This window comes from Apteryx rowi, unplaced genomic scaffold (assembly GCF_003343035.1).
Source record: "Apteryx rowi isolate R43461 unplaced genomic scaffold, aptRow1 scaffold_223, whole genome shotgun sequence".
In the NCBI taxonomy this organism is placed as follows: Eukaryota; Metazoa; Chordata; class Aves; order Apterygiformes; family Apterygidae; genus Apteryx; species Apteryx rowi.
This window is the reverse complement of record NW_020448564.1, coordinates 102,758-116,503: the sequence shown is the minus strand read 5'-3', so window position 1 is coordinate 116,503 and position 13,746 is coordinate 102,758. Positions and strand designations below refer to the sequence as shown.

General features: G+C 48.5%; 1 protein-coding gene and 1 non-coding gene across 2 annotated transcripts; both read left to right on the top strand.

The window, feature by feature from the left end:
- The first annotated feature begins 268 nt into the window (after positions 1 to 268).
- On the top strand, positions 269 to 8,240 carry RPL3 (ribosomal protein L3). Its single transcript, XM_026065032.1, has 10 exons — positions 269 to 374; positions 1,765 to 1,957; positions 2,579 to 2,747; positions 3,632 to 3,767; positions 4,768 to 4,954; positions 5,346 to 5,506; positions 5,994 to 6,095; positions 6,588 to 6,683; positions 7,208 to 7,327; positions 8,121 to 8,240. The coding sequence occupies exons 1-10, from the start codon at positions 372 to 374 to the stop codon at positions 8,163 to 8,165; spliced, it is 1,212 nt and encodes a 403-aa protein (XP_025920817.1). The 5' UTR covers positions 269 to 371; the 3' UTR covers positions 8,166 to 8,240.
- LOC112965762 lies at positions 5,073 to 5,165 on the top strand. Its single transcript, XR_003253383.1, has one exon. It is a non-coding gene; the product is annotated as a small nucleolar RNA U83B (small nucleolar RNA).
- Positions 8,241 to 13,746: the final 5,506 nt, after the last annotated feature.

Genomic DNA, 13,746 nt, shown 5'->3' with positions numbered 1-13,746 from the left:
ACTGAGAAGCACGGGCAGCGGTGATGGTGGGCTCGGCCCGGGCATGGGAAAAGGTGCAGCCTGCCAAAGAAAGGGAACGCAGCTCTGGCCTGACTAATTCTCTCCCCAGCAGGAGAAAAGCGGATTTCCCCCGCCAGGCGCGGCAGGGCCGCAGGCGGGGGCTCTGCCCTCCCCCGCGCCCCAGCTTAGCAGAACGCTGTCCCCAGAACTTTGACCACACTCACTACCCGTAGCCACCCCACGCGTCTCATCTCGCACGCTCGCGAGAGTGGGGGGGGGAGCGCCTGCGCAATGCCTCATGGGGGGCGAGAAGTCTATAAATAGGGCGCGCGCAGCCTGCTGCGGCCCTTCCGGCCCAGCGCGGAGACAAAATGGTGGGTGCTGCGGGGGGGGGGGCGCGGCCGCGTGGCCCTCGCCATCTCTCGCGTATCGCCGCCATCCCGGCCCCGGCGGCCGCCCGGCCCTGCTCCCGCCGCGCGGGGGCCCTGCGGGAGGCGGCGCGGGGCTCATTTCGGCGCTCGGSCGGCGGCGGGTGAGGCTTTGCCAGGGGGAGAGGAGGGCGCGGGGCGGCCGGGGGCGCCGCCTGAGGTCGGCTTCGTCCGTGGCGGTGCCTGGTGCCCTTTTATTTCAAAAAAGGAGAATTTTTCCGGAAGAGCCGCTGGCAGTGAGGTCTGCTCGTCCCGGTAGCCTGGCCCCGGTGTGTTCCCAGGTCGGAGGCGCTGACTCCTTGTGTTAAGAGTGGGGCTTTGCCCTCTTGTTTGTTCTTGGTACTACAGCGAGGCCGTGGCAGGGCTGCAAACGCAGTAGAGTCTCCCTGTAGTAATAGAATTCCCCAGGTTTTACTTAAAGGATCAGATTCCCTACTTGGTTATGTTATGTGTAACATAATATGTAAAGTAGTCCCTCTACTGTATGTGTACATTATATGTATACATAAAATGTAAAGGTATTGTGCTGAGAGCCTTCAGTCTTAATATAGGTGTCAAAATTCGATTTGGCTGGGCCCTAGCACAAGTTTTGAAATTAATCTTAAAAACAGTGTTTTGGGAGTGGTAAATTATTTATTGCTTGATGTGGCTTATGTAGCCTTTTTTGGGAAAAAGTACTACTCAGTCTTCCTGGTTATTGACTGTTTGCTTTTTGTTTAACTRTATAATTCTTTTCTGCTATTTAGAGATGGGGTTGGCTGGGTAGCTCTTTGGGCTGAGAGTTCTCAGAATAGTATCCAGCTTCACTCAGATTGAGTGAGACTGCAGGGTTGGTTAAAGAAAACATCTTTGAAACAACTACATTCCAGCCTGAAGCAACTGGCTCAGGGTGGATGTTAAAATGCTGTTTTATTGCAGCTTTTCTAGTTGGAATAGTTTTTTGTAATAAGTATTTTTATAATGGTTATTTATTAAAATATAAAACTATCCATGCTTCTCCATTTCTCAGCTTCTGGGGTGCATTGAAATTTGGATGGCATGCTGTGGCCGTGTTAACAGCTTGCATGATTCCATTGGTAGTGGCACTTGGTTTCTTAAAATAGGGCTAAATATAAGAAATTGTTAAAGAAGTCCAGGAGTTAAGGCATGTGGATGGCAATATTGTGATTGTAATGGATTTAACAACCTAAATAGCTGACATTAAAAAGAATTTCTAGAATGCAAAGTGTCTCTATGTAGTGTTTCTTTAATGCAAGAAGAAAATTGGCAATTGGCCCTGGAATGGGGAGAAGTGGGTCTCTGAAACATGCATTAAAAGCTTATTTTCTYTCCCTAGTCTCACCGCAAGTTCTCAGCTCCCAGGCATGGGTCTCTGGGCTTCCTGCCCCGCAAGCGCAGTAGTAGGCACCGGGGCAAGGTGAAGAGCTTTCCTAAGGATGACCCCAGCAAGCCTGTCCATCTCACTGCCTTCTTGGGATACAAAGCTGGCATGACCCACATTGTCCGTGAAGTTGACAGACCTGGATCCAGTATGTATTTATGTTCCTTTTAATAGGAGGATTATGGTTTTTTTTACAAATGGTGAAAAATGACCTGTTTATAGGTATCTTTGAATTTTAGTCCTTGCTTGTCTTCACCCAGTTCCAAGCCCTTTTTGAGTGGGAAGAAGGGTGTAAAACACCCAAGCGCCTCCCACTTCAATGTGAATGATGTTCTAGCACCAAGACTTTGTCTAGCAGTGCTTGTTTTTTTTTCTTGTTAATGATCCTGTTTGAGATGCATGGTGACTTGCAAAGGAGCTTGATGGTTTGATTGAGCTGATGGTTTGGTTTAGCTGTACCGTAACAAGCTACTTATGATGACCTCTTCTCGATGGGCGGACATAAGTAAATCGCCTTTGGCGTTTTTTGCTGATTGTCGAGTCCTGAATGTAGTTCTGTTACTAGCTACCATCCATTTTGCCTACCAAATTTCTGTAAGGCATTTAATTATCACTTGTATTCATTGGCCTTTTTATCATGCATCTTCCTGGGCTTTGTGAAGAGAACGTGGCTCATTCAGCCTTTACATTTGGGGGTGTGGAGGATGGGGAGATGTTTGATAGCTGATACTAACATCAATTGGTATGCTGTATTTCTGTCTTCATCCAGAGGTGAACAAGAAAGAAGTGGTAGAGGCAGTCACTATAGTAGAGACTCCTCCCATGGTCATTGTAGGCATCGTGGGCTATGTGCAGACTCCCCGTGGTCTCCGCAGCTTCAAGACCATCTTTGCTGAGCACATCAGTGATGAGTGTAAGCGTCGCTTCTACAAGAACTGGTAAGAGAGGGGCTTTTGCTTGTTGCCTTAATCTCACTCTATGGTTTGCTGCTTTGCTGGGTTGTAGGTTATGCTAGTACAACTTTCTGAAGCATCTTTTCAGCAATTGCTGTTTGGCCTAGATGAACTAGCCTGATAATGTGATAGGTTAGAGCTGGTTACTCTGGGAGGGTGACAACATAATGTTGGTTAATGCCCTCCTTGACATGAGGGTGACAGTGTTGGCGTTTGCCTAAGATCTCCCTAGCAGGCTACATGTGATGATCTTTCGACAGGCAGACATAAGGAAATCGCCCCGGCGCTTGTTGTTGAGTGTCGAATCCTGACTGTAGTCTTGTTTTCTCAGGAAAGGGGAAGACAAATGTTACTTCTGATTACTCTTCCAGGCACTGTTGTTCTGATTCAAAATATGCACATTTGCCTAAGTATGGCTCCAGTGTGTCTAGAGCCTGTTTATGAACTCTACAGGCTGAAAAGAGGTCAGAGGAGTGCAGTAAAGGTCTCATGGGTGTCCTAGTAATGATCTTACTGTCAGGCGTAGCTCAGGCTTACAAGGGGGAAAAATCACAGTATTGTGAAGTGGATAACAATCATATGAAAATTGCTTTAAAGGGTTGTTTTTCTGTTCAGACTTTCTCTACAGTCTTTTGTCTTCCATACTGTGAATACTAATGCGCTTTGGAATTCATGGCAGCTCCGCTCAGCTCTGGCAACCCTGCCTCTGTCTGATGAGCTCCAGGCTCCRCTTGCCAGTGGAAAAGATTCCTTAGAAGCTGGCAATGAGCCGAAACCTGCTAAGGTGGCAGCTCCTTCCGCTCATCCCCACTTCCCCAGGGGATCGATGAAGGGCTTAGCCAAACCTTGTCTCTGCTCTGCTTCTGAAGGCACAAGTCCAAGAAGAAGGCCTTCACCAAATACTGCAAGAAATGGCAAGATGAGGAGGGCAAAAAGCAGTTGGAGAAAGATTTCAATAGCATGAAGAAATACTGCCAGGTTATTAGAGTCATGGCTCACACTCAGGTAAGTGTCTGCAGGACTCACGTGTACTGTGGGAACACCTAAGAGTGCGAGCATAAAGCTTGCTCTGTTTCCACAGTCAGATTTCTGTCTTGTGAGTTTGATGCCAACTGTGAAGCATATAAATACTAATACTCTTCATTCTGTGCAAAGAGTAGGTAGAAGCTTACAGTAGCCTCAAAAGCAACCATTAGCAGTCTTCTGAAGCAGTGTACAGAAGAGTCTGAACCAAAATGGGGACTTCTCAGACTTAGGCCTATGCTGACAGGTAGACCTGAGCTCTCTGGATTACAGCTACAAATGAAAATAGACTAAGTACTTAATTCTAGGGTGTGTTCACCTTAATTTCAGGCTGCAAAGTGTTCTGTAGGGGCTGCAGGCACTCAAAAAGCCTTTCAGTGGCTTCTGTTGATCAGCTCAAGGAGGTGTACTGCTGAGTAGTGTGGTAGTTTCTCCCTAGCCATCACAGTTCACTGCCAAACTTTCCTGGGAAATGCAGTTAAATCTCTGGGTTGGCTGTAAGCRTAATAAGATATACAGCTATGACATTGTTCTTTTTATTAGAATTAGCTTCCCATTCTAGGCAGCAGGTGTAGTATTGCAGCTGCTGTTGGTACTTGTCTCAGTCCCTGTGTGCTAAATATAGTAAAGGTAACTGTAAATGTGACCTTGCCTAAAGTGTCCTTCAGCATAGTAGGCTTTGCCTCCTGCCCTTCTTYGATGGAGCATGTCTGGTGGCTGTGGGGTTGTAGGCAGTTGTTAATTCTGTGTTCCCATGGGTGGTTTGCAGCTTCCAGTTATTCTGGCTTGTCATTTAAGCTTTGACACAGCCTTTGCCCTCAGTGTAGGGTCTTTTACTTCAGTACTTTGAGGTTGTTATCTTGGAAAACAAATATGTTTAGAAAAAACTGATTAGGCCAGGACTTGGAAAGTTACTGGGATAGCAAATACTATGTCCATCTTGGAAGAACAGTAGCTAAATTCCATCCTTTCTGTTTTCTAGATGCGTTTGCTCCCACTGAGACAGAAGAAGTCTCACCTGATGGAGATCCAGGTGAATGGTGGCAGTGTTGCTGAGAAAGTGGATTGGGCCCGGGAGAAGCTGGAACAGCAGGTGCCTGTATCAACTGTCTTTGGACAGGATGAGATGATAGATGTCATTGGAGTCACCAAGGGCAAGGGGTATAAAGGTAAACACACTATCGATATTCTCTTTGTGATCAGGACACAGATTTTGATGAAATCCCACAGTCTGTGTTTTTATGAGTACTTGGGCCAAGAGCTGAGGGGGTATTCAACACTGCTGTCCCTGTTCTGTGATGAAACCATGGAATAAGCGCTGGGCACAGCGTCCGACATCTGTGAGGAGTCGTTCCATGCTGCCTTCCTTCTGAGAACGCAACCCAGGGACAGCCAGGGGAGGGACGTGGGTGCCTCTGGAGAGGTGCTTCACCAARAAATACAGTTAATTTCTGGTATGCTGAGTCTTTAGCTTATCTTTTGCCCAGGGACAGCCACTTGGAAAGGGTATCTGTGCCCTAGTTGAACAATTAGCAACACTGCTTTGTTTCCTTGCTTCAGGTGTTACCAGCCGTTGGCACACCAAAAAGCTGCCCCGCAAGACTCACAGGGGCCTGCGCAAAGTGGCCTGTATTGGTGCATGGCATCCTGCTCGTGTGGCTTTCTCTGTGGCTCGAGCTGGTCAGAAGGGGTATCACCATCGAACTGAAATCAATAAGAAGGTGTGTGCATCTTGTGCCTCTGAACTGCTGTGAAAAAACTAAGGCTCACCAGGGTTACTGCATGACGAGGAACAGATTGGAGAGTTTTGCCATGGTAGCTTAGCTCTGATTGAATGTAATTTTGAGTGCTGTAACCAGTGTCGTTGTCTTGCAGTACAGCTATAACTGCTTGTATTGGCAGAGGAGGCTGGCTGGCATTTTGCAGATCAAGAAGCAGAAAGAGGAGTTGTATGTTTTTGCATGGTGTGGAAATAAATGGCCTAGCATGTCTACCTGGAAGAGCTCTGATTCATGTCCTAATAGATGCTTCTCTGACCTGCCAGCTTTCTGTTAGCTTTATGTTGGACAACCATAAGATTTCTGTATGATCATATGGTTTCAAGTACAACAGACACTCTTGTACAACTTGATGTAGAGTCATTTCCATGTTGGTTGATTTTGGGCCCTTTCTCCTACTGTTTGCTGAGTAGAATTTTTGTCATTTTAGATCTACAAGATTGGCCAGGGTTACCAAATCAAGGATGGAAAACTGATCAAAAACAATGCATCAACTGATTATGACTTGTCTGACAAGAGCATTAACCCTCTGGTGAGTTGTTGCAGCTATAAGGACAGTCTGGTTTTAAATTGCAATGTTATGATGCAAATAGGAYGGATGCAAAATGATTAGATGAAGAACTCTTGAGGGAAAAAGCTACTGKAGGAGGTGGTGTCGCTGAGTCATTCTCAGTGTTGAGTTGTGTAACTTTTGCTTGTTTAATACTTGGCATCAATATAAAGGGATGCTATAAACCTAGAAATGATGCTCATGTAAATAAGGATAATTCAGCAGGGAGAGCAGTTCTTGCTGTTCTCTCAGCTTCTTAATATTGCTGCTGTTCTCTGCAGAARCCTTACAGCATCAAGTAAACTGCTGTAGCAAGAAACTTGATCAGTAAAATGTCATACTGGAAACAGAATTTCAGTGGATGTAGGAATGGCTGAGACCTGGAAGCAGTATAAGATGTCAAGCTGTGGGCAAGCATGTGATCACTTTACGCAGAGCAGAGAAATCAGAACTAACTGTTGGCTTCTTACTCAGGGAGGCTTTGTCCACTATGGCGAGGTGACCAATGACTTTATCATGTTGAAAGGCTGTGTCGTTGGGACCAAGAAGAGGGTCCTAACCTTGCGCAAGGTGAGTAGTGAAGGCTGCTGTGAGGTGGGTTGGAACAACTGCTGTTGGCTGCACTGCCTGTCATAACAGATGTCTTGGCTTGCTGTTATGGGGATTCATATAGCCAGCTAGAGAGGAGAGCCTAAAGGAAGACTGCTGGACACATGTACACAAAACCACCTAATATTCGTGACCTCAGGAGTAGTATTGAGTACCTTTCCCTGCTATTTTAGTCCAGGCCTGTTTGCAATGAAAGAAAAACTTCAGGGTTAAGAATTCTYGTGGATCATCAGAACACTGGCAGGCAGACTTGAGCTTGCCTCTGTTGATACTGGTGTGGGTTGACCAGTCTTTAGCCTTAAAGACCAAAGGTGCCAGCTGGCTTATCGGCAGATGTTCCTTACATAGTAATGGCAGGAGCTTAGGGTCAGAATAATTTAGGAAGAAGTTTTTTCCATGGAGGTGATGATGGAAAGTAGCCAGCATTGCTGTGATCAGGTAGGTTGAAAGGGTGCTGCTGCATACTCACCTGGTGTCTCTTGTAGTCCCTGCTTGTGCAGACCAAGCGTCGGGCCCTGGAGAAGATTGACTTGAAGTTCATTGACACAACCTCCAAATTTGGTCATGGCCGCTTCCAGACAGCTGAAGAGAAGAAGGCTTTCATGGTAAGGATGTGATTTTTATGGAGTTAACAAATTTTTCAGTGTTGCATATCTCTGTGTTGTCTTCTGGCTAATGGCAATTTATAGCTTGACCTTTGGGCTGCTGCAAGGCCTGAACATCCATAAAAGTGTGTAGCTTTGTTCAAGATGGTTCATCTTGTCAACTTGACTATTTATGACCACAGACAGCGGCTGTGGTCTCATTTCCCGTGTGACTGCCCTTAATTCTTGAGGGATGTGGCCCTGTTTGGGCACAAACTGTCTAGTGACAGGCACACAGCAAGCACTGAGCACGGTGTCTGACACCTGCAAGGGGTGGCTCCGTGTTGCCTTCCAAAAACAGCTCCAGGCAATGGTGCTGGCAAGCCTGTGAGCTGCAGGCTCTGGGTGCCATTCTCAGTTTGCCACTTGCTGAGGAAGCAGATTGCTAGTCCCCTGTGTCCTTGCTCAGTATTGGGCCCTTACAGAAGCTCAGCGTGCTGTTCAGCTGCTTGGTGGATGCATCTGAGGTTTTCCCACTAGGTGGCACCAACATTTCTTCGCTATTAAATTTTAAATCATTAATTTGGTGCAATGTGGCTGCACCAAGTTCAGTTTTCTACTGAAAGCTTTAGCTGGGAGGATGGGATTTGGAATTTCCAGCAGGCTGTATCATTGAGGACACTTTTTGACTTAATTTTTTTGAAGCAAATTGGCAGTGGGGGAATTACAGCACCATAATAGGAGGTGATGGGGTCTTCTGTGTTGGATAGGTGGACTGCTGTTAATTTCTTCTTTTTTTCTTTTTTTCCTCCAGGGACCACTCAAGAAAGATCGTATTGCAAAAGAGGAGACAGCTTAATGTGTGGAACTGTCTTGTGTTCTGTAGCCTGTGTGCTCTCAGAACAAAAAAAATAAAGACTTTTAGAGAATTAAACTTTGTCTCTTGTTTTATAGCTAGTTTTGTGAAGTCTGGTACTCTTGCTGCAGGTCCTGTGGGTGGGACCAGCCAAACCAAAAAAGCAAACAAAGCTCAAATTAATGAGCACCCAACTCATAATAGGGTTCCTCTAATGAGAAAGAAGYTGTCATTACTGTTTTCAGAAACCAAAAATTTTCAGCCAGAACAAGGCTCTCTTATTTGATGCACTGAAATAGTAAAGCAGCAGGGGTACTAATTGTGGTATTTGCAATTACTAAGGTGTTCTGCATCTTAATCATCTGCCAGGTGTTCAGAGAGCTCCTTTGAATCAAACTGATCTTGAAATTAATGAATGAAACCACTTCAGATTGTTTAAACATAACTGAATTTTGTGTACCTGCCTGGGGTAGGTGACTGATCCTAGCTGTTGCAGTGGAAATTCACTAGCCTCCAAATGGCAGGAAGAATATCCTGCATGTTACATAGTTCTCAGATGCGCTTTGTCCCTGGCTGTTCATGAAAGCAGTAGAAGGCAGCAGATAATAGGACAAATTGCCACCTAGTGTATCTGTATTTTCTCTGAATCCTTTCCCTAGCTTGGCTGAAAGGCCCTGCCTCCAGGTCTTGTATAATTGTCTGGAAGGAGGGGAAAGGTGGCATTTTCTTGTTAATCCAACTGTCTAAGTGCATTTTAAGRAGGAGGAGGGAGAGTGTTGGTGTTGCATTTCTGGATAGCTGAAAACATTCCCTCTGGTCCTGAGGAGACAGTTTGGCTTATGTTCCCAGCTGAATCTCCTGGTGAAGGACAGAGGAGACAGCACTTGTGTACAAGATCAATTATGTGCGTATAGCACAAGTCCTAACTGCAGCGTACTTTATCTGTGGGAACTGTGGTGTTATACCAAGAAAGACAGTGGAAGTCCCGAGTGCTTGTGTGCCTGCAGCCACAATAGTGAGATCACTCATGTTTCAGGGCATAGCCTAACTGAAGGCTCATGTAATTTTAGATAACTCTTGTTAGTGTATCCTTTACTGACCATAGTTGGAGACAAGACACTGATGAGGGCAATAACCTTCCAGATTAACATGCTGAATGAGTTGATGCACAGAGCTGTTCTGAGATGAACCTAATTTGATACTATTTGCTTTAATTGAAATAGAGGAAGGTGTAGAATATTTTGTATGGCAATGCATAAAGCCTTTTCAAGATTTAAAAGGTAGCCAAAAGGAGGAAAAACATTTACCTTGTTTCCCTAGAAACCAGACTAGATGACTGCACAATCTGGCTGGCTCCCTGTCAGCCTCATTTAACACATGAACCTGTTGGCTGATTTCAGCCAAGTGTAACAAGAGAGGTCTCAACCACTTTTTTTTTTTTTTAATTTCTTTCAAATTGGCAGGTAGCGGAGAGAGCTGTAAATCAGTAATCCCTCAGTGTAGGAAAGTGTAACATCAAACTTTTATCCGGCTTGAGGCTGAGGCTTTATGAGCGGCTCTGAAGACTGAGGTTTTCCTGCCTAGTAGATAGTCTTTAGATGGTCTTTTTGCTTGRCCGCGAGTTGACCATTTTAAAACACAGATCCTAGCTAGCTTAAAAAGTACCTAGCTCTAGACCAGCCCTAGTCTGTGGCTGCTGCTTTGATCATATCAGTAAGGGATGTGAGAGGGTCCTGGGATTATTAGGATAAATGGTGAGGTGTCAGGTGTGAAAATCTGTAGCAAGTTATGCATTGTTAATTCTGCCTTGACAAAAACCTTTCAAGTCTTCTCATTTACAAAATCCCACTTAGTGGCAGGAGCTCCAGGGGTACCTGGAGAGCTGGTGAATTTTTTTCAAAGTGGTAATGACAGTGGAGGGAATTTTGAGTCAAATTAGCACCTAATTAAAAAGAAGCAATTCTGAAGAAATACTATCCCTGTTGCAGATGTTCAGTGCATGGCTAACAGGAAGGGCTTGAGACCTAATGCCAGACTTTGRTTTGCTTGTTTTTGAAGTTGTGAGCTGTTTGCTGATAAAACTCTGGATGGGGGAGGGGGAAAGCAACAGTGGTTTTTAATCATTTTTTGATCCTGAAATCCTGGGGACAAGAAGATGCCCAGAGTCAGGAGGTGGCGCTCCTCCCTCTGTGGATGGCAGTGACGGAGGGTGTGCAGGACACTTTTCCCCAGGGGCCAGGCCCGTGGGGCTGGGCTGGAGGCCCTGGCTGCTGCTTGCTTTGCCAGCAGCACCCCAAGCTTCCTGCGGGACAGCCTTTGGGTTGGCTGTCCTCACCTTGGGAGCGAAGTCCTGTGACACTGGTTAAGGGTGTACTTGCTCCCTGCAGAGCTGGCCTGCAGGGAATTGGGGCTGCCCCAAATCCTGTCCCTGTCCCTCATTTAGTGCCAGCTGGAAAATGTTGCAGGGAGCCCTGTGCCTGTCCCTGCACCACTGAGAAGYGAGCTGGGATCTCACCAACCTTTTTGGAAAGCTCTATGTACACTGCATTTAGGTTGCTGTGTACGCAGGGCTACTTAAGCCTTCTCTGCCTCTTCGTGGGCTTCTGGAAATGGTCAGACGCCTCCTGGTACTCTGGGCATTGGGTTTGGACCCAAAGCTTCCTGTAGGCAGACTTGCATCTGGGAGCACAAAGCAGTGGAGGCAAGGTGAGAAAGCTGGAGGTCTCTGGACTGAAGTCGGGAACCATGTGCGTGTCTGCCCGGCTGCCCTCTTCCCGAAGCCTTCYTCCCTCATGTGCTTGGGGGGCAGCAACCAGCAGCAGTCAGTGCTGCCACATCGGGTCCACACTACACTTTCAGCCAGGGAGACAAAAAATGGTTTCTCCACCCTAGAGCCCAGGTTGCTGGCAAGCAGGGCAGAAACCCGACTGGGTTTTATGATTTTTCCAACCTCCGTCCCCTGGCTCTCCCCTTTGCCTGTGAGCTGTTGCTCCTCTCTGCTGAGAGCCATAGGGACAGGCACGGCCCTGACCCCCCACTTGGCTGAAATAGCATCGGGCAATGTGGGAACGTGCCTTGTCCCAGCTGGCGCTAACGGGGCAGCCAAAATCCACCCAGCTCCTCCAGAAGCACTGTGTCTGGGAAGCCAGAGCTGGGTTTCTTCCCTTGCATCCCTGGTGTCTGGAGTCTGCGGCCTTGAACCCTGCACTCCCCAGCTGCCTGCAGCGCAGGGGTTGAGACCCCTGGCTCCCAGGGGGGCGGCTTTTATAGCCTTCCTGGGGCACATCTGGCTCCGATGCTGCCTCTTTCCCTCGCCAGAGATGAAACGAGACACAGCTGCAAAGTTTGAGCGAAGACATTAGAAGCGGGTTGGGGATGCCTTAGGGGGAAAGAGCGGGTTCAAGTTGGAAGTCTTTGCTCTTGCAATTAGCTTCACAAGTGGCCCAGCTGACACCACCGCCTCGCGCCCCGGCCCCTGCCTTTGATCTGAGTGACAGGCGGGGAGCTTCAAGTATGCTCAACATGGCAGAGGAGCTTATTAATGTGCCCCGGGGGAGGCGCGACTCGGGTTCACGCAGCATGCGGCTGCTTTCTGCGGTGCGCGGCGAATCCAGAAGGTCTCCCTGCACATGTTGCAGTTTGTAGGGTGGCTCGGGCAGGTTGGAAGCTGCTGCTGCTCCGTCCCGATGCTAGCAGAGCAGCGAGACCAGGCCTTTTCAAGCACGGTGGTTGTTTTGATTTGCAGGCCCCCTAAGCATTTTCCTGCAAAAAGTGCAAGCCCCTCCGGTTTTGTACCTGACAGCCGTCTGGCTTCTCACCAACCCTTAGAAGTTCCTCAGCGACCCACGGGGTGGAAACAGCAGTGAGAGGCCAGGTCCTCCGTGCGTGAGGCCGGGGGTAGGAGGCAGCTGCCGCTCGGCGACTGCAGCCTCGCTGGCTCTGCCAGCCCACTTGTGCCCTCCTTATGCCCCTCTCACCCTCCAGGGCGCTCGCTGGCCTTGGAGCCGTCCCCACCACCTGTGAGCATCTCCGCTTTTGACCTCAAGTGTATTTTCAAGTGTATTTTGGGGGGGGAAAATCCCTCTGGCACAGTCATTTCTGATGTCTCCTCCTCCCCACCGATCATTTCCACATTTTATCACCATGCAAATAGGGTTTTGCGAGGCTCAAAAATAGGATGGGACACCAACAGTCGTGGTTGCACCAGGGTGGGCCAGCTCCAGCGCTCGCCTCATGGGCTACAGACAGGAGGTAACTGCTTGCCAGCGGGCTTGTCATTCGGGAGCAGGAAGGTGGCACAGCAAGGCATTTTTGGGTCTGGCTAGGTCACCCCGTGGGATCTCACATGCCAGTATTTTCGCTCACTTCTTGGTGCCTTTGACGGCCACCTCTCCGTTGGCACGGCTGCAGGGCTTGGCGTCAGCCAGGGCCGCCTTTGGGAGCRCCCCGCTTTCCGGCATCATCCCTTCCCAGCCCGGCCCCATCATGCCCCCCACCACATCCCCCTGCCGCTGGCGGCTCAGCTCCCCACGGAGCACCGCAGCCTGCCTCCGCCACAGCGGCGTCCCACCTTGCTCCCCGGCAAGGCGCCGGGTTTACGGGAGTCCACGTGACTTTTGGGGAAGTCCTTTTGCCTCCCCCCTCCCCGCCCCAGCTCGGTGCTGGGGAATCATGTGTTTTTGCAGCAGCCGTTCGGCAAAGCGGGGAGAACTAAATATATCCCCTGCTGCCTCCCGACTTCCCCAAAACGCCAGCGCAGGGCCGCGGGGGCACGAGGATGGTCTGCGCATTGGGGTTGCCATGGCGTGAGCTGGTTTTGGCGAGGCGTCAAGGCCCCACGCAGCCGCCTCCCCCCCCCCCCCCCCCCAGGTGATGGCTGTGCCGGGTTGGTCCCCCACCAGGCCCTGGCCCTGAGGGTGGCCCCAACACTTTTCGTGGCCAGCTTGGCACTAGATCCAAAAGCAAGGCTCTTCACATGCAGAGGAGAGAAAAAAAATATATTTTTTTAATTCTCTGCTTGCACTGGGGCAGGGTAGTACTTGGGCTGGGGGGGGGTCTGGGTGTCTCATGCCTGCAAGGCATGGTGGTCCATGAGGGTGGCCACTACCACGCTGGTGGCACCAAGATACCTCTCAGGGGCTGCTTCAGGCTGTCAGGCATTGTTTCACATCCAGCTGTCACTTTAAAGGGTTTTTTTTTGGTTTTTTTTTCAAATTTCCTTCTTGACACCAGCAGTGATAGAGACTGAATTTAAAACCAAACAGAAAGGCCAGTTCCTGCTGCACACGTCTGGTAGGATGGACAGCCGAGGATCTTGGTGAGAGAAGTTTCTCCCCCCCCCCCCCCGAAAGTGAATCCTCCTGCCAAATTCAGGAGAGAGAAATTCCCCTCGCATTTTCCAAATACGCATCGCAGGACATTTCTGCCTTATGCACTGTTCTTATCTGGACTATATTCTATATTTGAACTAAAACCAAAGTTCATTTTTTCCCCTTTGGGAATTAGCCAGTATCTGGGGCCTTGCAGGGCTGCATCTGTTCGGCAATGTTGATTATGGGAGGTATTTATAATCTTTGTTTAGTTA

Bases quoted from the DNA above. Each gene is read 5' to 3' on its own strand.
- RPL3 (XM_026065032.1), top strand. The intron at 4,955-5,345 runs GTAAACACACTA...TCCTTGCTTCAG, and splicing joins CAAGGGCAAGGGGTATAAAG to GTGTTACCAGCCGTTGGCAC. The intron at 5,507-5,993 runs GTGTGTGCATCT...TTGTCATTTTAG, and splicing joins GAACTGAAATCAATAAGAAG to ATCTACAAGATTGGCCAGGG.